The sequence below is a fragment of the Bactrocera oleae genome, chromosome 6 (genome assembly GCF_042242935.1).
Source record: "Bactrocera oleae isolate idBacOlea1 chromosome 6, idBacOlea1, whole genome shotgun sequence".
Classification (NCBI taxonomy): domain Eukaryota; kingdom Metazoa; phylum Arthropoda; class Insecta; order Diptera; family Tephritidae; genus Bactrocera; species Bactrocera oleae.
In genome coordinates, this window is record NC_091540.1 from 51,870,648 (window position 1) to 51,897,992 (window position 27,345).

Here is a 27,345-nt window from a genome sequence, read left to right on the forward strand (position 1 = left end):
TGCCAACAATAAAAAAAGTAAAATAAAACATTATACATTAGGAGGCTTATGAAAGCCCTGTGGAAAGCAATCAGCAATCAATAGACTTGCCGCCTTTATAAAAAATCAATATGAGCAAATTATAATAATATTGTCTTTGTCAAATATAAAAAGCTTTATTATATATGTTTTAAAATAATTTTGAACCAAACTGCCAACTCGGTTGAGTATATCAAACTTGATTAACTATGTTATTAAAAAGTTTGCCACCTATCTCAACTATCAAAAAAATCGATTCGCTATAGTAAAAAATATATGTACATCAGACGAATGAGCTTAGTTCAATTATAAAGACTGTTAGGATTATGAATTTCAAGAAGAAATAAAGCGCATATAAATTAATGTTGCTAAGAATTTAGCTTTATTACAGAGATAAGAGTTTGTCATTATGTTTAAAAAAGGATTTCTGTTCATCGAAAATATACCTCCGAGCAAAATAATATATTTTTTCTCTGAAATGTTAAAAAAGTTATGCTATCCAACTAAAAACCTTACTAATTTTAGAGGCGCCTTTTTGTACTATGTTATGAAAATTTTTGCTTTTTGTCTTAGATATTCATAAACTGCATAATTTTGATTCAAATTCAATTTCTCCTCTTTAATATAATATTTTATCGAAAACTGAAGAATATGCTAAAAATAGGCAATATTAGTTGATTATAAAATACATTTGCTAATAACAAATTCATTAAGAAAGTTATTAGTAAAATGCACAACATCTAGGTAACACAATATTAATCTCAGATTTATTTAAATTAGCTTTTATAAATAAGCGTAATTACCAAAGCAACAAATTTCATTTTAATTATAAATTTCACGTTTACACTTCTAATGTTGTTATTAGTTAGTATGAAAATTAGCATAAAACAAAGTTTTATTGAGAACTTTATTTCCTACACAGCCGCACGCGCAAGCTCTCACACATACGAGTTATATTTACACATACACAGGCGCATAAAATATAATTGTCGTGGAATTTCAGTGAATTCAGCCATAAGTACACACAATTTGCATACAAATTAAACTTATTTCCATTTGCTTTGGTTTGCACACACACACACATACTTGAGCAACACTACCACGTAATTAATATTCGTCACATAATATTTGTATTGCGAAACGGGTACCGAAGCTTATATAGGAAATTAGTAGCGGTTACATGGCAGATTTTCATTCAATTCTACCCCAATAAAATCTAACTTGAACTATTTAATTGTTTACAAAAGCACATTTGCGTACATTTGGAATTATATTAATTGCCTGGCAACCCAGCAAGCGAAATATCTCTGCTTACACGAAATAACAATTCAATTTGATTTTTTGATCTGATGAAAATTGTATGGTGGCTAAAACCCAAAAATGGCTATCCACAAGGCGAAGGAACCATTCGTAAAAGCTTTACTAATTTCCGTATAGATCGTAAGTGCATCGAAGGCAATTAACCACCCCAAAGACTTTATTAGGGACGAAAAAAAAAATAGAAATATAATTCTAAATGACCGATTGACTAATATAACGCTCACGAATATTTGGGTAAACGAAAGTTCTTTCGAAAGTGTGTGCAGTGGGCTCATTATCAAGACAATGAACCGTATTTGAAATAAATTATGTCAAAATTCCGAACAACATTGTACGAGTATGGCTTTCGCTTCTGAACTTTGAATACGCACGATAGATGTACAAAAAAAACCCTAAAATTGATCTTATATTGCATATTTTGAAAGAATATTGAAAAAACCGGGACACCTACGTAAAGCTCTGTCACTGGAAAGAAGAAGAAAACTAACGACCAGAAGGATCGTATCCTGAAGAGCTTCAGCAAGTCAAATGGGCTCAAAACTGCAAGATATACCTAGAAGAAGATATAAAGAGCTGGGGCGTCTAATTGGATAGAAGTCGCACAGAAACTGTACGAAAATGTCATATGGAGACTATATTTAAGGGAGGAATAAAATAGGTGCGATATATAAAGCATTGGCATAAGTGACATCCGATTAGAGCTTCGTTCGAATCTTTTTGATGATTACCTAAACTCTTCAGGAAAAATGTACAGTCTTTGCCCAGAGATTGTGTAATTCAAGTGATATTCAAAAATACATTTCCTCATCTGCGAAATATATACATATAACTGCTAATATAGTAGTTACGTACTCGCATAAAAATTAATTTAAGTTTTGTGTGTTATATTTACGCACATATCTACTCGTATATAATTACAAAACTATTTGTGAAAACACTTAAATAATTAATTTAATGTGGTTAAACGGATTAAATAAACGCAATTTATATTTTGGTTTGCGTTGAACAATAAATATTAATTTAGGGTTGCAATTAAATGGGTTTTTGCACATACATATTAATTTTTGTATGTTTGGTCATATTATATATTTTACAAGATTTCATTGAATATTTAAATCAAGAGTGAATTAAACTTTTCATCTACAACTGGTATTATTTCTAAGTCAATTACATTCAATTTGCTTGGATCTTGAAGGTCTTTCGTTACCGCTTTACGGCAACAATTTAAGAAAAAAGTTAAATATTTTGGTCTGACGACAATGCCTATTAAATCATCAGCTTAAATGTGTTAAAATGATCCAAAGGAGTTGTTGACATAGTATCTTCAAAAGAAAATTTTTATTTGGAAATCTAAAACGTTTCTTTCTTATGCCAGAACTTCCTAAATCAAAAATATTGCTAATGTTACTAGTTGTCATATCTCGCTTACGTAAAAACGTAATAATATTGTATACTTAGGTACAAAGTCTTTCTTCCCAACAACGGATGTGCTTTCAAAAAAAAAAAAAAAAAAATGTAGTAGTTTATTTGATAAGAGAGTAATAAGTGGTAACTGGTATTGTACGCAGAAACTTTCGTGATTCATTTCGGATAAAGATCGTCACATTTGTTACAGGGTTACTACTTAATTACGAAACATATGCAAATGTGAAATATGTACGTACTTAACTTACTTACTGAATTTTCTGGTACAAGTTTAAAGATGTATGTATATCTGCTTTAACGCTGAAATTTTCACCAATATTACAAGGTGCGTTCCAAAGTAAACAGGACTTTTAAAAAAAAGACAAAAAATATGGTTTTATCGGCAAAATCAATTAATTTTATTCAAAATAGTCTCCTTCAGCTTTAATACACCTTTTTGCACGGTCCAAAAGCATGTCGAACGAGTGTTTTAGCTCGTTGCCCGGTATGGCCGCCAGTATGCCGGTGCAAGCCTTTTGAATGGCATCCACGTCTGCATAACGCTTTCCTTTCATCGGCAAATGCATTTTTCCGAAAAGGTAGAAGTCGCACGGTGCCATATCAGGTGAATACGGGTAGTGGTTGATTGTTAAAATGTGATTTTTGGTCAAATAATCGGCCACAAGCGTCTATCGATGAGACGCTTCAAAACTCCAAGGTAGAATACCGCATTAACGTTTTGGCCGGGTGGAATAAATTCGTTGTGGACAATACCCTTGGAATCATAAAAACAAATCAGCATTGTCTTCACTTTTGACTTCTCCAGGCGCGATTTTTTGCGTTTCGGCTCATTTCTCATTTAAGTCCTCACGAACACTTTGAAAACGTTGAGACCACTCGTGCACTCAGCTACGGAAGCGGCAATCATCGCCATAAACTTGTTTCATCAATTGAAACGTTTCGTTAAAAGTTTTACCAATTTTAAAACAAAATTTAATGTTGGCTCTTTGTTCGCTGCTTATTTTCGCACCGATGACAAAAACATACTGACACTTAAAACTTATTAACTTCACTTTCAATAGATGAAATGCCATGAAATTTTTACTAGAAGTCGATAAAGGATAGCAGATTCTAATGCACTAGTCGACATATAGATGGCGCTACTAGAGTTTACTTTGTTACTTTTTTACCGTTTACTTTGGAACGCACCTTGTATATACAGATTTGGTTTGCCGCTCAAATTACAACAGTGGACTGATGACTTACAAGTCATTACCGCAAAATATTAAAGTATCTATAAACATACTATTGAACGATTTTACAAACGAGATGTTTAACTTTTAGAACGCTGCCAATGCCAAGTTGTTATAGTTTTTTAATGAGATGATACTTTAAGTAGATGTAGCAATAACATTGTTTTTTGGCGTTGTAAAATATATAATCTTAACTTTGTGAAAACTTTTGAAAAGTTTGTTTGGCAAACTTTTGCAGTTTGTGGTTGAATCGGTCCGTCATAATAAAATGTTAACATTGGTAGATGCTAGCAATAAAGGCAGAGGAACGCAATAATTTTGACTGTAATTGCTTACACTAATTTTTTAGCTATTGTATTTAGTTTATGGGGCAATACCAAAACCACAAATTTATCGGTAATTTTAGGAGGCCACATTTTCAAGGCTTTACTGGAGTGTTATATTATTTCGCATTTCGATTCAATGCATTTTTCTTGAAACAACATTTTACGAACCGTTTATCCAAAAATCGACAAGCTCTGCTTAATCGACTTAATGAAAATTAATTTATCACATTTCAAGTGTTTACAAAAAAAGATATGAGAGAATAAATTAATTTCTAAAAATTAACCTGTCAACCTTTATAGGACCATTTAAACAAATTATTCGGAGATTGTAGCTTTGACTTAAACAATAACCTATTTTTTATTTCAAATGATCATTTATATATAGACTTGCTTTTCAAGGTCAATGTCCGCTGGTCAAGAGATCAATTACCTTTTTGATACTAATGATTTCTTTTTATTTGAGCATCAAAAAAGAACGGCTATTTTGTCCTCTAGACTAGATTACTCTTTAAATGATAAATTAGATTCTAACAATAAAGCAAATAATCTGATTTGCTCCGAAGCTTAATACAACGATTTTTTGAAGAATGCGAATAGAAACATACTTATGTCTGTGTATGTGTATGTAAGAAGGTACGTAAACTTTTTTAACCGAGTGTATGCACTAAAAGCCCCTACAGCCATTGCGGTGACACCGCAACATTTTTAGATAAAAGTTTAAAGACCTTCTTCATACTTATACGAGTACTCAAAGGTATATGTCATAGAGCCATTAGCACAAGTGTATTTGAAGGCAATTAGCCCGATACATATCTACGAGTACATGCAAGAAATTAAGTGAAAGCTCCAACTAACGATGGACGACGACTCACGAGCATGCGACGAGCACAGAGCTTTTACGCATTTGTTTACATTTTCTATATTCACAGCACAAGATTTCATTCACAAAAACCAGCTGCGGCAACAACAACTCAGTTTGAATAAAACAACGCTGTTGCGTGCAATCCAGTTAGTCCAGCCTTTGACTTCGTGCGATTCAGACGTAACGCGGGAAAATCGGAAACACGGAAAATATTCGCTAGCATACTCGTATTCCTATGGTTCTTCGCATTTTTTTTTTTCTGCAAGAGAAGACGAATGTAAGGAAACTGTGTTGCATACAACTTGCTTGAGTGATTTATTAGACCGTTCCGACTATGACGTCTATTAGTCATGTTAGTGTTTAAGAAAACGTGCCGTTGGCATCTATGTACGTGAATGTTTCTTTATGTTTTTGTTAGAAAGTGACACGCGGCAACAGTTAAAGGAAAAGCATTGCGTCTTTGCCAGGCGTTGCAAGTACAATAAATATAATAAGGCCACATAAATGATATGGCTACATAAACAGTAACAACAAGATAAACAAAAGTGCAAATTATCAATGCTTTAAACGCTGTTCGGAAATTATATATAGTTAATACTAAATAATAATAATTTTAAAGCTTGAAAGTATTTGTGTAAAGTTGGAGCTGTGCGGAAAATATAAAAATAGTAATTGTGTTCAACATACATATTTATGAAATAATTTAATAACGTGCTGAAAATGTAATATTTTTATGTTCATCGCGAAACTCTTTCTGCTGGTTTTTTTGTTATTATTATTTGCTAACAAAAAAAATACTCCATATCTCCTTTGTTTGCTCCAAAAGTTAATAAGCGCGCATTTGGATTAGACAGCGTACACACGGCGTAATTAGTTTAATGGTTAATTAGTTTTTTCTCTAATGACTATCGCAGCTTGCAAGGATACAATTTTTTCCGTTTAAAAACTGAAAGTTAAATATTATATAAGAGACTAAAAAAAATATTTTGCTCATTTTATACTCTCGCAAAATGATGTGCTGAAAAAAAAAGTTTGTTCACCTAAAGGATATTATTAATTAGATGGGTCTATACCATCATTCATCTACATATAATGAGACAAATTCATTAAATTTTTGCTGTCTGTTCTACCGTCTATTTAATAGCACATTTAACAGCAACAAAAAATTGAATAATTTCCTTCAGTATATGGAGGCCAATATATTTACCGATTGTGTCCAATATTTAAATAGAATTGCCAGATATTAATGTTCAAATAATATTTTTAAGAAAATACGGTTGCATCAGTTATTTATATAAAAATTAAAGAACTTGGTAGTAATTAAGAAAGGCAATCTATAGAATCAATCTAGGGACGTGGTTATGTATTTTCGATACACCGCTAATATAGCTGTAAGAGGTATCACTTGAATTGGTAAATTAGTTTAGAAGGCATAACAGTTCTTATGAAAGTGTTCGTTGCCAAGCTATAAATATATTTTGAATTCTGAATTAGAGATTAGAGATTAGCCCACGTAGTTTATGAAATATGTCAGTTAGACATATGGAACAGCGAGGGTAAGCTAAAAAAAATCATTGCGTCGAACACATTTACAAATTTTTAGCGCTAAATTTAAATAAAGACAACAATACATAACAATACATAAACACTTATCAACATACTCATAACCGTTAAATGAGGAGTATGCCTAATGTTATCACTCCATCTACAGTATAGTAAGAAATGTTAAATCGCAACCGATGTAGTTTCAGTGGCATATTAAACATCCACAAGACAGACATCCGAAAATCAATTCGTCTTATAACGCTGATCATATTTTTATATAGGTATTAATTCTATGCAACACCTTGTAAGTGTATAAAAAGATGAGTTGTTGAAAAATATAGCATATTAAACTTTCACCACACACAAAGTATATTTATGAAATTTACTTTGTTTCAAACATTATATGCAAAAACTGTGCTTTTTTGTTCTTAATTTCGAAGTGCTCTTTTAAATGTTGAAACACCTGCAACAAAGAAACTAATGTATTCTCTTTAAAATGTGCACACTTAAGCGTCTGATCTCTGCACATTGATTACATTTATTTGTGTGCCATCAAGATCAAAGTAGTGGCGTGCACTTCTTGACAAGTGGATTTAAAGTTGTGTAGATGCACAGCAAAAAGTAAAAATCACAAACACAACACACGAAAATGGCTATACTGCAGTCTTGTTGCTTTTGGAAGACGGTGCGTACCGGAAGCATGGCAAGCGCCACCTACACTTTGGTAAGTACCTACTCCATACTTTTTTTAAATAGATTTCGAACATGTACATACATATGTATATATAGAAGTATTTGAATTTGTGTGTACCAACGAATATTATTGTGACATAGATATGTTAACAACGAAAAGCGATAATCATAGCTTTCTTTGTGATGTGCGTAACGAGAAGTGAATATTTTTTTGGTTAGAGCGTCCTTATAAGTTCGCCTTAAAGCATTTCATAGGATATGAAGGGAATAGTAGTTGGCAATGTATGTAGCCAGCCATTCTATATACACTTTAATTGTATACAAATATTATATACATATACACAAATACAATGCCGTAATAAGAGACATTCATATCGGCTTTGCTCGAGAACCGTTCAGCAACTTGTTGAGTGCAAACTAATCTTACATACGAGAATCTTTATAATAGATGAATTCTGTTTACAATTTTTTATTCTAACTAAAACTCCAACAATAGTAAACTTTAAATTTTTCACTTAAAATTTACAAGAGAACAGCGCCCAAACGCTGAATAGAAAACGATTAAAATATGTATAATACTATTACTTCGAAATCGGGAATACGCTAGAAGCAAGGGATACCTTTGGTCTAAAAATTTTGAAAACCCGACAATGTGCAAATAGATGAAATCGGATTATAACCCCGCCCTTTTTTTGGCGACTTTGATCGTTGCAAGTTGCAAGAGTATAAACTGTTCGGCTACACCCGAACCTAACTCTTCCTTACGCGTTATATCGTAAAATTTTTGTACATGCTTAGGAAATGTCCTTTAAAAGTTTTTTCTAGTATCTAAGGATACCCTTTACATTGCCGTAAACCCTGTCATACGTAAGTATACATAGATCTTTAAATAGAAATACATTTGTGGTTCTAACGGACAATATATCGTCAACCAGGGTTCCTTAATTTGCATATACTGATATTGCATTTGCTATAAATGTATCCGACCACTGACGAAACATTTTGATACGGTTAAAATTTACCATCCTGTTGCAAAAGAGTGGAGTAAACATGAAATGCTTTCACCTACAGACGCAACGCCGCACTTTAATCGTCACGAAAAATGCAAAATTGTAATAACATCGTACACATGTGTCAAATTTCCTGCATCTCTCAGTGTGTGAGCGTATTTTGTTTTAGACGTCACATCTACTGAATAAATAAAGTGTACTCGTCAGATTGGTTTCATTTTAAGCCTATATGGCATCTATTTTTATGGCACGTTCTTTATTTTTATACTCTTGCAACATGTTGCTACAGAGTATAATAGTATTGTTCACCTAACGGTTGTTTGCAACACCTAAAACTAATCGAGTTAGATATAGGGTTATATATATATAAATGATCAGGATAAAGAGACGAGTTGAATTCCGAGTTACTGTCTGTCTGTCTGTCCGCCTGTTCAAGTTGTAACTTGAGTAAAATTTGAGATATCTCGATGAAACTTGGTAAACATATTTCTTGACACCCAAGGGGTTGGAATCGGACCATTACCAACGCCATTAATCGAAAACCAATAAATTACCATAACTAAGTTTCACAATAAGATGCAAGACAGTTATTTAGTTCAACGACTTACATTAACTTAGTAAGTTTAATGTTCATATCTTCTAGACCATACAACCTATAATAACCGAATTCGCTCAGGGTAAATCTTTTTGACATCCTTACTCACCTTGTGAATTCAAATTATACCCCGCCCTTTAGCCACGACATCAGATAAAAGCCACGCTTACTTTCATACAAGGTGCGTTCCAAAGCAAACAGGAGTTTTAAAAAAAAGACAGAACAAATGATTTTATCGGCAAAATCATATAATTTTATTGAAAATAGTCTCCTTCTGCTTTAATACAGACTTTTGCACGGTCCAAAAGCATGTCGAACGAGCTTTTAGCTCGTTGCCCGGTATGGCCGCCAGTTTGCCGATGCAAGCCTTTTGAATGGCCTCCTCGTCTGCATAACACTTTCCTTTCATCGGCAAATGCATTTTTCCGAAAAGGTAGAAGTCGCACGGTGCCATATCAGGTGAATACGGGAAGTGGTTGATTGTTAAAATGTGATTTTTGGTCAAATAATCGGCCACAAGCGTCGATCGATGAGACGGCGTATTATCGTGCAACAAACGCCAACTTCCAACTTCGCGATATTCGGGCCGAACACGTCGAATACGGCGCACCAAACGCTTCAAAACTCCAAGGTAGAATACCGCATTAACGTTTTGGCCGGGTGGAATAAATTCTTTGTGGACAATACCCTTGGAATCATAAAAACAAATCAATTGAAACGTTTCGGTAAAAGTTTTACCAATTTTAAAACAAAATTTAATGTTGGCTCTTTGTTCGAGGCTCATTTTCGCACCGATGACGAAAACATACTGACACTTAAAACGCAATAACTTCACTTCAATACCTAGATGAAATGTCAAGAAATTTTTACTGGAAGTCGATAAAGGATAGCAGATTCTAACGCACTAGTCGACATATAGATGGCGCCACTAGAGTTTACTTTGTTACTTTTTTACTGTTTACTTTGGAACGCACCTTGTATAACACAATTTTAAACTCCATCTGATTCTTTTACTCTCCAGTATACAAATCAAGAATCATCCAATGTATTCAGAAAAAACTTTGCACAAACAGTGCCTTTGAGGTGCACCATCTTATGTCCAAAAGTTGGGCTCATCGAAGCAAAATGGTTCAAGCCCCCAGATACTGAATATGTGGACCCCAGTTCTTGTTGCGAACTTTTTATCGAAAATATTGGTCAATCTGTGAAATATATGGTATTATAGAGGTTCGGAGAGAACCCTTTTCTAATAATAGTCAAAAATGGGGTGAATCGAATCAATAATTCTCTTAGACCACATATACCTAATAGAAAGATATAGAAATATGTGAGTTATTTTGCAATATCGCTAAATTTCAAATAGTTCAGGGTTAACTCGAATATCGAGATTAATGCGGAAACCAAGTTCTTAAAAGGCGAGCCGAGTTCTTTCATAACTTTTGGCTAGGAAAAGGTTTGTACTGATTGCATTAACTTTTTCCATTACTCAAGTATATTTTAGAACATGTATCTACGCAATTTTATGAAGTTAACTCACACAGTGACGAACTTTCATGGATTAAAATCTACTAGAAAAACAAGCATCATTATATGTGGTATACAGAAGCAGAGGTAATACTCGGACTGATTTCATAAATTTTCAGTATTAAAGTGTAGTATGCCCGGTATTATACTTTCACTTAGTTTGTGTAGTTCTGGACCGATTTTGAACATTTTCAAAGCATAATATATCGATGTAAAAGAATTATACATATAAATATGTTAAACTTAATGTCGATAATGTTTTCTTTATATAATTACAACATTTTACGTAATCTCGTATATAACCGATATGTGGGCGTGTGCTTAAATATTATCCGATTTCACCCATTTTACCACTCTATCATGAAATTTTAAAAGGAATGAAGACAATATTTAGATAATATACATATCGGTAATAATTTGTAAGATACATTAAACCTATTGAAGGGCGAAGGTAGCCAATTTCAGTTGTCCTTTAATGTAGCAAATTAGCTAAGTGACCATTTAATTGGATGCATGAAGTTACCATATATGTACAAGTACTTTCGATGGTATGTTTTCTTCTCTATGCTGTGATTATTAATTAAGAGTTAACTGCGGTCATATTCGTAGTTGAGTACTGATCACTTAAATAGCTCAACAACATGAAATAATCATAAATGTATAATTTTTACCCACATAGTATAGCATTGCATAATATATAGTATATATATAATTCTATAATATATTGGTTGTATATGTATGTTCCCTTAAATTACTTTACACTATCTCGCATTAGTCATTCCATGTGCCAAGATGTTAACCAACGTTGTACTTTATGAATATACTTAGGTGTACTTTGGTTTCTCCACCGTTGTTATGCTCATTACCGTTTACGATGAACAGGAATTTCTGGCTGGCAGCAGAGGGCAACCATTAGGAGAAAGCATCTTGGCCAAAGGAGAGATAACACCGGGTAAGTGTCAGTCAGGTGTGTGTGCTTAGAATAAGTACACTAATTTGGAAAATTTTTCTAAAATACAGTTAATAATACTTCATAGACAATTTTTCTTTCTTGTTTCAGCTATTGTTGTATTTAATATTCTGTTTCTGATTTGTTCGTTCTTTATCGTTTTGTCGTCGCTCTTAACGTTCGTGGGATTGAAGCAAGTAAGCGGCAACCAGTTGTCACTTAAATTTTTTAATACAAACCACAATAAAATCATTAATTGGAAAACATATTTTTTCTTGCACAGAATAAGCGTCAACTTCTGTTACCCTGGATTGTTTTCATGCTTTGCGATGTACTGATTGAAATTCTTCACTTGGTTTATTTGTCATTTACACAAATGGTGAACTTCGATCCCGTAGTCGGCTTTATATTCACCATTGACTTTTTTATAATGTGTCTGAATGTAAGTATTTAAAAAAAAAAAAATTTATATATTATACATTTATGTGTGCATTTGTGTAATAGAAATGTTTCCATATGTTTTTGATACTCCAAGCAAAATTCGACTTTGATAGGCATTGCATTCGTTTTTTAATAATTTCTTGGTTTTAGCTTCATATTTATCATTTTTGAAAGAGTTCTTGCCAATCACGCCTATAAAAATCATAATATATATTTACATCGTTGTGGCCATTGGTGTTAGTATTGTTTGAAGTTATGCAAAATCCTTTTTGGGCGAAAATTTTTTACCGAACAACCGAACCGGGTATTTATGGATCGGGTAGAAAATATTGTATTGCAACAACTAGTTGATCTGCAACTATTCTAGTCGCAGGTATTTTATAAAGATAACACATTTCACTATTCAAACGATTGAACTTTCATTTTAAGAGAACCAGATATTTTTGGTGAACGAAGTTGATTAAATAAATTGATATGAGAGTCACGACAAGATTGGAGCGCATTACTTTATTTACCAAGAAATTAATTTTGCACACATCCTTTACTCCCCAAAAACTCGGAACCTTCGCTATCGCACCACTATAGTATATAGATGTCATACAAACTGATCGATTAAAATAAAGTTCTTGTATGGAAAACTTTATTATTTGATGAGATATCTTCACGAAATTTGGCATGTATTATTATACAAGGTAATGCAATAATCTCCGAACAAATCAAGTTCTTGTATGGAAAGCTTTTTTATTTAGGAAGTTAACGTTTTTTCTACGGATAGTTGTCCTAAGCTCTCGCAAGACCTTGCCTAACTAGTATTAATTCCGACCCGTTCCCATTCCAACTGCAACGAGGCTGGGCACCTCCCAGCCAACTCATCAGCTTGACAGTTGCCTGCGAATTCACTTTGGCCTTGTAAACTAAATTTTGTTGATAATAAGGTTAGACCATCCGTAATCAACGGCGAGCGCACGGTCAGTGAGTTCAAAGCTAGGATTGCCGCTCTACTATAAGAGTGAAAGGCTGGATTTGCTTAGGAGCAGTATTTCGGCAAAAAAAAACGCTATTATAGTCAAGAGTTGGTATTGCTGGATACTTCACGACAGTATCCTCCATCGGCCTTCCACCCAAGCCCTCAGGCAATGCGCTCTGTTTTTAAGCTTCTACCTACCTACATCTCTTGCAAAGAAAGGAGTACAGAGAAAAGACCACCAGAGCTAGGTTCGGCGAAGGTGACACAGTGAAAAATATAATAGCACATAAAAGGAATGAGGTAATATCTTACCAAAAACTTTCTTGTTGTTCTGCTTTTGGTGTACATGTTAATACCATCCGATATACGAAGAATCATAAAAGATACCAACGTTCTATAAGAGAGAAGTTCATTCATATACTTAATATTGCATGGTTACTTGTATAGTTTCTAGAAAAAGCTTAAAATTCCAGATATTGGCCGAAAACGAAATCAATATACAACAGATTTTTAGCCTCACCGGCTTCGAATAATTTCATCACAGTTCACAATTGTTGCATACTCATGACTGTTTTTTACGAATTTATAAAAAATAAAATCGAATTAAAGCAGCTTATTTGCTTTATGTAACTCATACATGTTTATAACAAGTGAATTAATTTTATGGCAGATTTTATGTTGAGCAATATCAAACTTCATGGGGAAACAACCCGTCTCAGAAATTTCATAACTAAGGTATAAATAGCACCTACACATATTAAATAATAAAAGACAAACTTTTTTGACTTACCAACGCGTGGAAAGTGACAAAACGAGCAAGCCTCTAGCATAGATTCAACAAACAGACATAACTGAAGAGAGATGAACAGAAAGTAGTCAAATTGCTAAATTTGCCTTAATTTGCAATTTAGAGTATGTTTAGCTTTGCATTCCACACCGTTAGTTAACGTATCCCCACAAAAAATAGTCTAGCGGAGTTAAACCATACCATGTGGCTAAACAAAACAAAAAAAAAAAAAGAAGCAACGTTTTCTCGTATTTTAATACAAATCTTTGTTATCGCCTTCAAAATACTGCTCGGCTGATTTGCTCTTCACTACGTTGTTATATATATTCATAAACCCACTTCTCGTCACCAATAAGGATGTCGTTTTTGCAAAAGATTTTGATACGAGTCTACCCAAAACACGCTGCATACCCGAAACTTTAATTAAAATGTATTGATTTGATCCATAAGAGATGTTGGGGGAAAATAATTGAATAGAATGATAAAAGGATTACTTAGAGGTCAATTAAAAATATATTGTATATGTATAACACTGCTTCCAAAGTAGTCGAAGTGGAATTACAGAATTTTATACCTTGAGCACAATGTGGTTTAGGATCAAAAATGAATGAGTAATAAATTTCCATTCCTTTTTTCTTTTCTATGTCGATTATATCGTTTAATACAGCATATATTGTACAGGCATTAAGTGAATATGTTATCTTAGTGTAATACCGTTTCAGTACTGCCAAGATATTTAAATAACATCAGTAAAATCAAAATGGGGTTTTACTCTTACTATTCTATAGATTACGTTGAAACTATAAGGGAAATTATACAAATCTCGAAAATCAAATAATGACATCTAGATCATGCATGCGATAAATTTGATTTGCACTCAGTAATAATCTTAAATTAGCCATATCAATCAATTAAAGGTTCGTGTATCCAGAAATTATTAAATAAAATACAACTGACTGTAAGATTACTTGAAGATGCTGAAGATTTATACACGTGTAACAAACATTCAACTCTCCCGCGCCCAAAACTTTTCTAATCTCAATTGTTGTGGATAACCTCTTGAACAAATCAAAAAGCTTAGATGGCAATTCGTGGTATTCCATAAAAATTTTTGTGCTTCTGCGTGCTATTATCTGTAAATTTAATTTTCTTTACGGCATAAGTAGTGTCTATGCAAATTTAAATGCTATACATATAAAAGTGCTCTCACAGATGTACAACAGCTTTGAGAACAAAAACAGAAACACACTTAAATATGTTAACGATTTAATTTTGTTATTGTTTAGCTAAACTTGCTTCATTTGACCTGTTGAAGCACCAGCTTTTGTTCAACCGCTGACTGCTCTCGTTAGGAAAGTATTAAATAAATTCTTTTGTGTTCCCGTTGTTGAAAAAGTCCGGCCATAACTACCGTATTTCTTAAAGACACACTTATATATTATATATAATATATGTGTATCGCCAGCAAAACTGTATTACGGAGGGCATATATACATGCTTACATACACCATAAGTATAAGTAAAACATTTTCTGCCAGCAATTACTTTATTATATCTTATTGCCTTTTATTTTCTATTCTAATCTTATTCATATCGTTTCTTCTCCATTTTATCGCCGTTAAGTCTTACTGTCTGCTATGCGTGATATCGCAATATCAAAATTACCTGCAGGGACTTGGTTGCGGGAATCAACAGATACGGGTAAGAATTAGCAATTTTCTACGGGTCATATTTCCAACTCAAGATAAAGAAACATACATATATTCAAACACATATACTTTTACATTCATCTATATTGGTATAGATTTATATTATGATATTAAAACCAGTTAACTTGGTATATGGTTTTTATTTACCTTCTAAGTACTGTAACACAAGTGAATTTTTTTTCCACATCATGAAAATATGTAAACATCAATAAACCAAAAAAATTTTCACAATGACGGTAATTGCTTTGAATGTTAAATTTAATTGTAAGTTAAAAGATTTCCAGCTTTTGAAAATTGTAAATAACAAACAGTTAAGGAATGGCTAAGTGCGGATGAAAACGAATATTTTATAATCTCGCAATTTGCATGAACCAAAGCCAGGGAAATACTAGTACTTTTAGGCGCTGGGAAAACTTTTCTATTAGAAATGGTAGCAACCTTGCATCCCTAATATCACCAATACGATGTTTGGGTTGTCGTTTTGCACATCATCTCCATCTATTAAATTTAGCCTCTTTAGTTGAGTTTATATCATATATGTATATCTAATTTGAAGATGCTTTTAATATTAATTTCGCTGACGGGAAGTAATAAAACTAATTAAGTCTATGACCTATAATATAACTTAATAAAATACCAAATTTTATCGTAATCCATTCACGATTTCGTCGAATAATGAGTGTTGAATTCTTTCGCTACTTTTTTTTATATGAAGTTTCGCCAGCGTCTGAAGGAATTCTCCGGGCTTTGATTATGTCAAGTTGCAAGATTATAAAATCCGCGATTACACCCGAATTTAGTCTTGTCTACTTGTTCTTTTTTGATTATATTTTTTTTGTGATCATAGCAATGGTCCAAATCCACCCACTTGCAATACGAACCTCCATTGGGTGTCTTGTTTTCACTCAATATCGCTTGCACGGACGGCCAGATGGTCAGACAGTCAACAGGATTTCAGTGCAATCTCAAACGTTTACATTGACAATTTTCATCTCACCGTCTAACAAATTCTATACCTCAAAAAAAGCACAAACTGAGTGTCGACCCTCATTCAATTAATACTATGGCTGCATTAGAAGGTTCAGCATCAGCTATTGGTTAAAAATTTAATATTATTAGAATATTTCGATATCTCGGGATTTCACAAAAAAACGTATTTAATCGACTCTAAAACTGAGATAGAAAAGCGTGTGTACTTGTATATCAATCTACAAGTATATAGTATATAAGTACATGTGCCTCATTGTGAGTTCAGTGAAATATTTTAAAAGCAAACACATTAAGATGAAAAGTTATAAAAAAGGAATGCTGCTAATAGTATGCAATTAAGATTATTGTAAGAGCGATGATTTGTGAGATAGGGGAAATATAATCGAAGTAGCAAATAAAAAAATACGAAGGCATGTAGAAGAAAACATAAAATAGTATTTCTTATCTTTATTGATTTTACTGCTATGCATTGCGCACGAACAAAAGCGTTTAAAGTATTGCTAAAACACCTTTCTTTTCACAGACCGAAGTGGTGATACAATCAGCTGATGGTGGAGCTGGGTCGAGTCAGAGTTATTTACGTGCAACGAAAATACAAAAATCCATCGCCAGTCCTTACATAACAACGAATCCGCACACGCACATTTCAACGATACACGAAGAGATGGACCAAAACCATAAAATTCCTACCAGTTCAGGTAATTAAGTTGTTTTTGGATTTTGGTTGTTTGTAATACCGAAACTTAATAGAGTTAGCTATAGATTCGTATATATCGAAATGATCAGGATGACGATGGAAATTGACATATTTAGCTGTCCTTTCGATCGGTACCTGTGGTTTAATTTTGCTCGTGAACTTTTTAATTTTCTAAATGGTATATTTAGTGCTTCTTGCTTCATTATGAGAATGGCTAAAATCGAATAAAACGTGTATCTTCATTATGAGAATAGTTAAAATCGAATAAAACGTGTATCTACTCCCATTTCCCCGTACATGACATCTATCAAACATATTCAATAACAAACAACATCATATTTTTTCATTGTATGAAAATGTCAAATTTCGTACCGGAGAGTAACTTTTTTGTTTCCATTTGAAGAAAAGTGCTGCAGAGCCGCATGGAACGCTTGTCATATATGTGATTATGCTTCTACCAGAAGCAACGTACAAAAGATGGTTTCAGCGGTTCAGAGGTAATGATTTTGCTATGAGAAATGAAGAACGTCGAAGACCACCAAAGAAGTTCGAACACGCCGAACTGCAAGCAATATTGGTTGAAGATGATACTTTGAGTCAAAAGCAAATGGCAGCCTTGTTAGTTGTTGCACAACAAACAATTTAGACCGTTTGAAAGCTATGGGAAAGCTCCAAAAGTGTGGCAAATGGCTGCTACATGAATTTATTCAAAGACAAATGGAAAACCGAGAAAACACTTGTGAAATTTTGCTTCAAAGACACGAAAGAAAATCAGTTTTCCATCGAATTGTCACTAACGATGAAAAATGGATTTATTTTATGAATCCTAAACGGAAAAAATCATGGATTAATCCGGGACAACCATCTAAATCGACTGCAAAAACGGATTGATTCGGTAAGAATGCCATGTTCTATGTTTGATGGGATCAGAAGGGTGCGGTATATCGTGAGCAGAAGACACGGCAAAGTAATTTTGTTGCACGACAATGCACCTGCACAGAAAGCAAATTCGGTTCAGGATACAATCGAAGTACTTAGCTCGGAGCTGCTACCCCACCCGCGTATTCATCTGACTTGGCACCTTCCGATTACTATTTGTTTTCATCAATAGGACACGCATTGGCTTAACAGCACCTCGATTCCCACGCAAAAGACGAAAATTAGGTGCCTGATTGATTTTTGATTTTTTTTTCAAAATTACCGGTAGGTTTTCAAAAAAAAAATTTATCGAAGTGGATCATTATCAGATGCCGAATATAAAGATCGCAGTATACACAGATTTCTGACGTTATATCAACTTATCTATAATAAATCTTAATGAAATACCTCAATTTACTGATGAGGAGGCTAACTAATAATTATTTATAAATTAAATAAGTATATTTGTCTACTGATATGAATCTACTGATCAGTAGTATAGATAATCTTTTCAATTACTATTATAACATCAATTTTAATTATTATTGCAAAAGTAGTCATAATATTAGCATCCATTTTATAAAAAAAGAAAAACCTCACAGACTGTGAAAAATGCTCTCCATTTGAATGTTGATTCGACTCTAAATCATCTTCACGACTACCTTTTTCACACCAATTCTGACAAAAGGGTTCCCTGTTGAACAAAATTGATAAAATCGGCTTAGACCCCGTATACAGTAATAGGCCTATAATCTCTGATTTAACCAAAAGAGGAAAACTACAAACATTAAGCGCATTAGATATATTATACATATCTATGTATGTATATAAGTATACGTAAATGTTATATATATAAGTTTAAGCATCATTTATTTTAGAGGTTAAATTAATTTATTATCCAAATATGTATTGTAGCTGTCATTTATCTTATTAAACTTAAACTATTCGACCACCGCACACATAATTGATTTGCGCTGATAAAAGGTCTCGTTAATCAAATCATAACGAAGGTCGAAACGTTTAAGCGCCAAAACAACAGCAAACAGTGCGGATATTGCATTTATATGGTATGTACAACTGTGCAAGAAACACAAACATATAAATTTATACACACACGTTTGTATACAAAAGTTGGCCACAATCCTTGCCTCAAACTACTTGCCGCTTTTGCCGTGATTTGCTTTGTGGTTTGGGAAAAAACGTTGCATACGAGAGAGGCACGTATCAAATCGCACGCAGGAAGCCAAAGTATGGGCTTGACAGATTGCTAGTATCCTTCCGAAATATTAACAAGGGCATTTTTCAAATAAGTATCTGCATTTGTGTGTGTAGATATGTATATGTATTTACTTCATGACTAATGGTTTAGCTATTGTTGATCAGCCAAAGTCGAAAGTTTATGTAATGGCAAATGAGTGCAAAACTTGCTAAATCATGCTGAGTTTGCGAATTAAAATAACTATTAGTAAATTTTATGAAAGTATATTTGTATATCCATACATAGATGCATAAAACTAATACTGTACTAACAATATCGACATACTAGTCAGCGCACTACCGCACATCAATGTGCCGGTATCTGTTCGATAGTTAGTCACTTCAAAACTTTATACAAGTTAATTTTTTTTTCGTGCAAAATTAAAAGAATACTAGTATCTTTCAAAAAATTAGGTTAGGTCACTCCATAAATTTGTTAAATTAGAACTTTTCAAAAATTGCTGACTTCTGGCTTCCTTTTTTCTTCAAGTTTCTTGTGAATTAGGTTAACCGCTTATAAGAAGTTGCCACCTAGAAACACTGGAAGCAAATAAAAAACGAAAAAATTATAATACCATCGAAAATTCTTGAATCAGTATCGATTAAATCGCTAGTAAATATTAATAAATTGTACTGCTTAACTACCGTCATCTTTATAAACTTTCAATTTTATAATTTAATAATCAAATGTCACAACAACTCAAAATACAGTCAGTTTGGCCAATTTGAGGTTAGTTCGAGATTTTTTGCACTCAGTGCATTTCTAATCCTCATAACATAGGATTTCTGCGGGCTGCTACACCTGAGCTTTTTATACTCTGAACAGGATATATTAAGTTTGTTACGAAGTTTGTAACGACTTGGAGGTAACGTCCAAAACCCTATAAAATATATATACAAGTATGTATGATAAATGAATAGCGTGTCGAGCTGAGTCGATTTAGCCCTCTCCATCTGTTCGTCTTTACAGACATGAACTAGTCCCTCAGTTTTGAGATATCGATCTGATCATCATATTGCAGCCATACAAACTTAACTATCGGAATCAGCTTGTATGGAAAGCTTTTTCATTTGACGAGATATTTGGCATAGGTTATTCCCTAAAATAATGGGGAAATCTGCAAAGAAATTGTTCGGATCACTATAACAAACTGAACGAACAAAATAAAGTTATTGAAGGGATATTTTGTATTTGTGAAGGGTATTATAGCTTCGGTGCAACCGAAGTTAACGTTTTTTCTTGTTTCCTGTTTGAAATGGTAGTACCATAGTGACAGTTGAATAGATTTGAATAATTTTGAAATTGCTACGTGTAATACATACATATATATTTTAAATAAAAACAATTTGGAAACGCCATAAGTATAAGATTTGTATTAAAATACGTGAAAGTGTAGTTTTTTTGTCGGTTCGGGTCTAATTTGATTAGTTGGTATTCGGCGACATGTCATAAAAAACTTTTCTTATATTCTTATTTTTTTTTAATCATATAAAATCATATTATATAATTTAATCATGTATACTTGAGAACTTTTTTTCAAGCAAGTTTACATATATATAAATCTAAACATATATATGAAATAAAGTCAGACAGACGTGAACGTGTATGGGGGCTAAGGCAAGTTTTCGCTCAATTTTATCGATTTTAGGCGCAAAGATACAATTTTATTAGAAAAACGCGCTCTCTCAATTTCATATTCATAAATCACATATTGGCCGATATAAGTGTTATAAAGTCAACGGGAAGTTCGAAAATCTTTAAATTATGTATTTGGGGCTAAGGGAAGTATTAATTCGATTCAACCCATTATGACACAGAGATATATTATTATCAAAACACCTTTTCTCTGAATATGTAACAGCATGCTCTAGTGCCAAAAATAGGAAAAATCGGGTCAATACTTCTCTTAGCCCCCATACATTTAATATAAATATTTTCGAATCTCCGGTTGAATTTATGCCGCATCTATCGGTCAATCAAATCAAAAAAATCTCTTTATAATAATGAAATATCTTCTTGCCTGCGATGCTTCCAACTCTTAATTAAAATATATTCGAAAATCCTCTATATCACTTTACCTTGCAAGAGTATAAAATGTTCAGCTACACCCGAACTTAGATTTTTCTTATTTGTTCTATCTGATAATAATAAACACATAGAAAACCGTTAAGCAATGGACCTTCGCATAACAATTCCTTTCTTAACGGTGTATATCAACCAGTTTTTCAGAGAACGGAGCGAAAGAAAAACATTTGTTTTTTAACCAACCCCACTATACAAATGTACATATTAGAGCTTTACTTTTTCAATTTTATATGACATACGACTGTACTCAGGCTTACTTTCAAAATAACTACAAAGAGAATAAACAAAATGAAGAAGAAAAATATGATTTGTAAATGAAATATTTTGTAGCGATTATCCGTTGAAATTAGTACCCATATAGGTATACCTATGTATAATATATAAAAAAATCTTTTGTGCTTTTTGGCAATGCGCTTAAAAACGCTTTTATGCTTTATTAAAGATAGATATGCGCATATATTTATACTTATATATAACGGGTTTAATCTTGTAATATTAATATTCATAACTACAACCCGTATGTGCCCCAAGTTGATTTTAAATATTTGTGATTTAATGAAACGACCGTCAAATAATCCCTTTTCGAAACCTCTACCCCCAAACATATTTTATTTACATATGTATGGACTCAAGTACATACTACGCTTATGTTAGCACTTGTAGGCAATGAAAAACGATATATTCCCAAAAACATGACAAGCATATAAGTTTCTCTGCATGGCGAGTTTTTGCAAAACTGCGTATACGCAGTGGCGTACCCAACTTAAGGGCGCTAATTTTATTAATAACTGCAGACATATGCATGTATTTTAAGCATTACTACTGATTTTCTGAATTTTTCCATACAAATTGTCAAATATCAACATATTTGTTTAATACATGGGAACGAAAAATTATATAAGTGTTACCAATAGAACTTAATCGATTCTAAAGAAAGTTTTGCTAAAAGTTTATATACTTTTGCAGAAAACAGCGAAAAAATATAGTTGCTGTTTGTTGAGTAATCTGTGTTGTGATCAAAGAGGTAGCGATACCTTATCATCTATAAATTTGGTTTTATAACAAAAAATAGAAAAAATATTGACTCGAATTTCATTTTTAGATCACATATTTATAACAAAAATTAAAAAACGAACTCAACATGTACCCGAAATATGGTGTTAGAAATCAAATCTATAGTATTTATTATATTTACGATCCTACATAGTTCATATTTGAATCTTATATTAATATATATTTATTTTGTATATATTATATATAAATATATATGTATTTCGTCTGAATACGTTAAAATATAAAATAAAATTTATATGTGAACTTCTGTAAGCTATATATATATTCTATAATATAATATATACATACGAACGAGCTATTCATTGATATGCATGATTTTGAATTTTTTTCTACGTTGCCCCTTTGTCCCAAAATGTGTTGCCATAAATTGCTATAAAAATAAAAAGAAACCATTTTCTTTGGTTCGTTTAGTCAACTTAAGTTTTTATGCTGTCACACCATTAAATTTTAAAAATTAAATTCACTACTCAAGTTGGTAAAATGGTAGAAAACATGACGGTAATACTGACAGAATGAAAACATTAAATATAAATCCCCATATTTTCTGCGAAGCAGATACAATTATAGTTTGTAGTGTATCCTTACAATTTGTTTAATATGTAAAACTCACCGTAGACTCTCTAGTAAAATAATAAAATCAAATTTTGTTTTATGCTAACAATATAAAATTGCGAACTGCTGAAGTAGATTTCTTAGTATTTACATAGCTAAACTTTCTACTAGATAGACAACGCAACGTATAAACTTGTATATCACCTTTAAACCCCTTAAGTGAGCAGCTACTGAACTATGCTAGGATGTGCACCTATTTATATACATATATAACAACGTGGTTATTCCCCATTATTCCCAAGGTAGTTGGGTTTTCCTGTTTCCTGTGGCCGGCCTTGTTTTGTTTGGCTATGTCATGTGCTATCAACAAAAAGCAGGCATTGACGTACAGACCTATACGTATACGTATGTAAATATTCTGATGTTCCACTTGTAAGCAATATAAAATACAATATGTATACCATATACATGCATTAGGTGTCGGCAATGACAAATATTTTTACGCGAAAAATATTAATTTTTTTTGTTGGACTTGCTATGATTAATTTGTAATGTATTCTGTAAGTGTTAGTGAATTAATTTTATCAGTTCCATACAGACAATTTCGTGATATTTAAACATCCAAGCCAGGTTCGTTGCAAAACTTTATACATATATAAGTGAGTCCTCATACAAATGTGTGTCTGTTTGTACTCACATAGTAAATTAGTTTTGCTTACTGTAAATGCCAATTAAGAGAATATACACATGTGGGCCTCAGGGCTTTGTTTCTGTTATCGCTTTTTTACTCTAACGCTTTAGTAATAATTTGCTTTAAGTTACATGCACATTACATTAACTTTATTAAACCGTGTTGCTGTTTAACATATTGAATTTGAATCGAAAACTAGAGTACTGGAATACAATTATTTAGTCAAAATCATTTTACAACTCTTGCAAAAATGCCATATGAATATTTCTCCAACATTCAAGGTTTATATTGATAGCTGATCAAAATTATAAAGCTAAGGAATTATAAAGTGTAGTAACTGGGTCACAAATCACGCAACAAAATTTATATTTGCTAAAGAAGATGACAGTAGAGTGTGCATATGTGATTCAACATTTTCTTTTTATTGGTGCATCCGCGCCCTCTAACAGCTTAACAGTATTTATGTCACAAAGCGCTAGAACTGTATCAACCAATATTTCTAACATTCGACATACAGTATCAAAGCAAGTAAGTTCCAATAATAACCATCTAACGGTTATGGTTAAAAGAACTGAAACTGCGGAAAATAACTACAGAATAACGCTAAACATAATAAATGTAACACTTACGACTTTTTTACAGCCCTGTGTATGGACCAATTTTAGAATTGTGTAAGGAGCCACTTTTAGGATCAATTTCTTATTCACAAACTACTCGGTCAATATGAACCAAATGTTATTACCTCTTCCACAATTTGAAAACGGGAGAAATTAGACTACTACCACGCCTACTTTCCATATATCGCCATTTTAAATGACATTTACAATAAATAAATTACTATAAGTGAAGAAGAAATCGTAATCGATGAGTTCGTACGATTGATCCAAAATCGATGAATCTCGTTTGGGCAGATAATTCGTCCTTTTTGTACACAAAAACTCCTAAAAATGGATCACTAGATCTTCATAGAACGACGAAGCGTTTTGAGCTTACCACAAATTTATTAAGGCGGTAAATATCAATCCCATCAACTTCGCTTATTTCCCGAAAGGTATGTCTGCTCTTTCAATTTCAGTCTGGCAAAAGCCGGGCAATAGAGAAGGAAGTGACAAGATGATTCCGCCTCGCATTTTTCCATAAAGCTTTCGTATAGAGCGCCCGACGGAATATTTAGCCGCACTTTTTGGACAGTGTCCAGTCAGAATACCTATAGTTGTGGCAAAATTGACTTTGTTAACAGCCAGCAGTTCGGAACATCTCTTACAGTTTACTTTGGCCCAACAGGATCTCGCAGTCGCACAAAATCTGGTTGTTGACCAGTGCTTGCTGAGCACACTGGAGGTCCAAAGGTCTAATGCCAGAATGCAAGAAAACATCGGAAAACCGACTCGCTTTTAAACGGATGAAATTGGGGAGAGGGTACCCTCCTCAGCAAGCTCAACGGCTTTGCAGTGTCCGGTGATTCCGCTGTGACCGGGCACCCATACAAGTATGATATGGAAGTAGCTTGAAGCTATTGCTCATGAGGTCACGCACTTCTTCACTAGTTTTAAGCGCATTGTAAGCGAGCTCAAAGCCAGTATAACCGCTCGGCTATCGAAGTAAATCCACACCTCTCTGAGTGGTCTGATAGTCTAAAACTAGAATTGATGAAGAGCTTCCGACAAAAGACTCTACCACTTACTCCTTGGTGCACCACAGATGTCGATAAGGGCCACTCTTTGAGCACGCTCCAGCTGCTTACCTAGTGTGGTACTTTCGGAGCGCCCTCCACCAGACAACAACCCCATAAAACAGTATTGACTTAACTACGGCTTCATAGAGCCAGTACCAGTCCTCAAGTTTAATTTAATATGACACTTGCTGTTCTATCGTAACTTTCCCTGAGGAATATATGTTTCATTCACTGCACTCTCCATAATTATGCTCCCAAATTAAAAAAAAATTACCAATATTAACGAAAAGCAAAGTTGTGCCGAGTCATTCTATCCGAAAATTTATTGTATTTTAAATCGCAGCGACTCTCCCACATTCACCCACAAAAGTACGAATACAACCCGTATATCTAAAACTATTAAAATTTAATGATTGGAAATTTAAAACTAAATTATGCCATAATCAACTTTAACGGCTATCCTTTAAAACTACATATTTTTATATAAGCGAGTGTATCGATTATAAAGTGGCATTTTATAACTTAATTTACCACTTTAATCTGATTTATCCCATTTCATTTATTTTTAGCGGAAGCGCCGAGCGAACCGATAGAGGAAAACTGCTTGCACTTGACTGTCAACATTCCGTCTCCGTTCTAAGTGTGATATTATCTCTATTAGAACCAGTAACGCGTGGTGGAGAGTATATACAGTAGCCGAGGTAGCATCAGGATTTCTAACGAATGAATGCAACAATTGCGAAATTGATGAAACGGGAAAATTGTTGTTGCAGTTATATGCACTTAAAGCTAATTTTGTACTGCTTAAAGTCACGTAAGTGACGTGTGCGATAAAAATGCAGGCAGCATTTTGGTTAAAGAAGAAGAAGAGTAGTTTTTGAAGTCGCACACAAAGTGAGCAGAATAATCAATGCGGCTGACATACATAGGTATTCTACTAAATGCATACTCCTTTGTCAATTTAACAACAAAATATTTTGGGAAAATAAAAAGCGTTTCACCGCTCTGTATTTCCTGATTTACATATGTATATGTGTGTATATATGTAGTGTATTATTTTATTAAAAGAAATTTCACGTCTTCAAAAGGTGCACATATATACAAACTATTTACGAAATTATTGTAGTGTGAATAAAAATGTACAAAGAGGGTGTTTTTTAGAGGTGTAAAACTTTTACCTCGAATATTACATTTCGTGTTTAAATAAACTTGAGTATTAAATAACTTACACGACTTCTCGCAAATAATGCGTTGAATATTAATTTCCAATTGCTCTGTCTGTTTTATCAGCTCTCGGCTTGAAGTAACCCAAATGAGTAGTATAACGGTGTCAAAGGCTAGGTAGCTTTGCCAAAGGTTTGTTTCAATAAGGTGACGGTTTTGAGCGCTATAAGGCTTGCCGAACCTGTCTACTGAAACCAATTTGCTCCCAAGCGATTGATATTTACAACGGAAACGTAAAAGTCAGAAATAATTATTAAGTAGTGCTCACCATGGATACTGACGTCCATCTTTAGTTAAAAAAATATTTAAATATGCCTTCGGTTTTCAAACTTCTTCAAGACAGAAAGATTTATCCGCTTAAAATTATTTGCAATCATCAAAAACAGCATGACTCGTACTTCAGAGGAATACTATAAATCATCGAAGGATTGATCAAAATTTTGGTTTTTGACAAAACGAGTGGATAAAAAACCGTTAGATTGAAGGAAGCCTCGATAATGTCTTCTTGTTACGTTGTTTGTCAGTATTTTTCTAGAACGGAATTTATTTAAGTACTCGTATGATAAGTAAAGTGGCTGTCTTACGACAACAGAATTCACAGCTAGTTCGACAACTATAGTTCTAATAAATTCTAAAACATAAAGAAACACCTACTATGTGCAGGCACATAAATACGGTTAATTTACAAAACCATTGTCTTAAAAATCAAGATCTGTATAAAAATTAACTTCGCAGAAAAATCTTTTCGATATTGTACATTGTAAATATTGTAATAAAA

At 33.1% G+C, this 27,345-nt stretch overlaps 1 protein-coding gene across 3 annotated transcripts; it reads left to right on the top strand.

Moving 5' to 3' along the window:
• The first annotated feature begins 5,340 nt into the window (after nucleotides 1-5,340).
• Nucleotides 5,341-26,829, top strand: LOC106624089 (uncharacterized). Of its 3 annotated transcripts, none has more exons than XM_036359144.2 (8): nucleotides 5,341-5,460; nucleotides 7,010-7,452; nucleotides 11,379-11,502; nucleotides 11,611-11,696; nucleotides 11,783-11,941; nucleotides 15,318-15,395; nucleotides 16,917-17,091; nucleotides 25,913-26,829. In XM_036359144.2, the coding sequence occupies exons 2-8, from the start codon at nucleotides 7,378-7,380 to the stop codon at nucleotides 25,981-25,983; spliced, it is 768 nt and encodes a 255-aa protein (XP_036215037.1). In that variant the 5' UTR covers nucleotides 5,341-5,460; nucleotides 7,010-7,377; the 3' UTR covers nucleotides 25,984-26,829. The 3 variants fall into 3 exon arrangements, with proteins under 3 accessions (XP_036215037.1, XP_069967830.1, XP_069967831.1); XM_070111729.1 differs by having other exon boundaries at nucleotides 7,169-7,452; XM_070111730.1 differs by lacking the exon at nucleotides 25,913-26,829 and adding an exon at nucleotides 17,144-17,220.
• Nucleotides 26,830-27,345: the final 516 nt, after the last annotated feature.

Coding starts and splice junctions, on each gene's coding strand:
- LOC106624089 (XM_036359144.2), top strand. CDS start 7,378: ATGGCTATACTGCAGTCTTGTTGCTTTTGGAAGACGGTGCGTACCGGA. Junction 11,697..11,782: donor CGTTCGTGGGATTGAAGCAA/GTAAGCGGCAAC, acceptor TTTCTTGCACAG/AATAAGCGTCAACTTCTGTT. Junction 17,092..25,912: donor TAAAATTCCTACCAGTTCAG/GTAATTAAGTTG, acceptor ATTTATTTTTAG/CGGAAGCGCCGAGCGAACCG.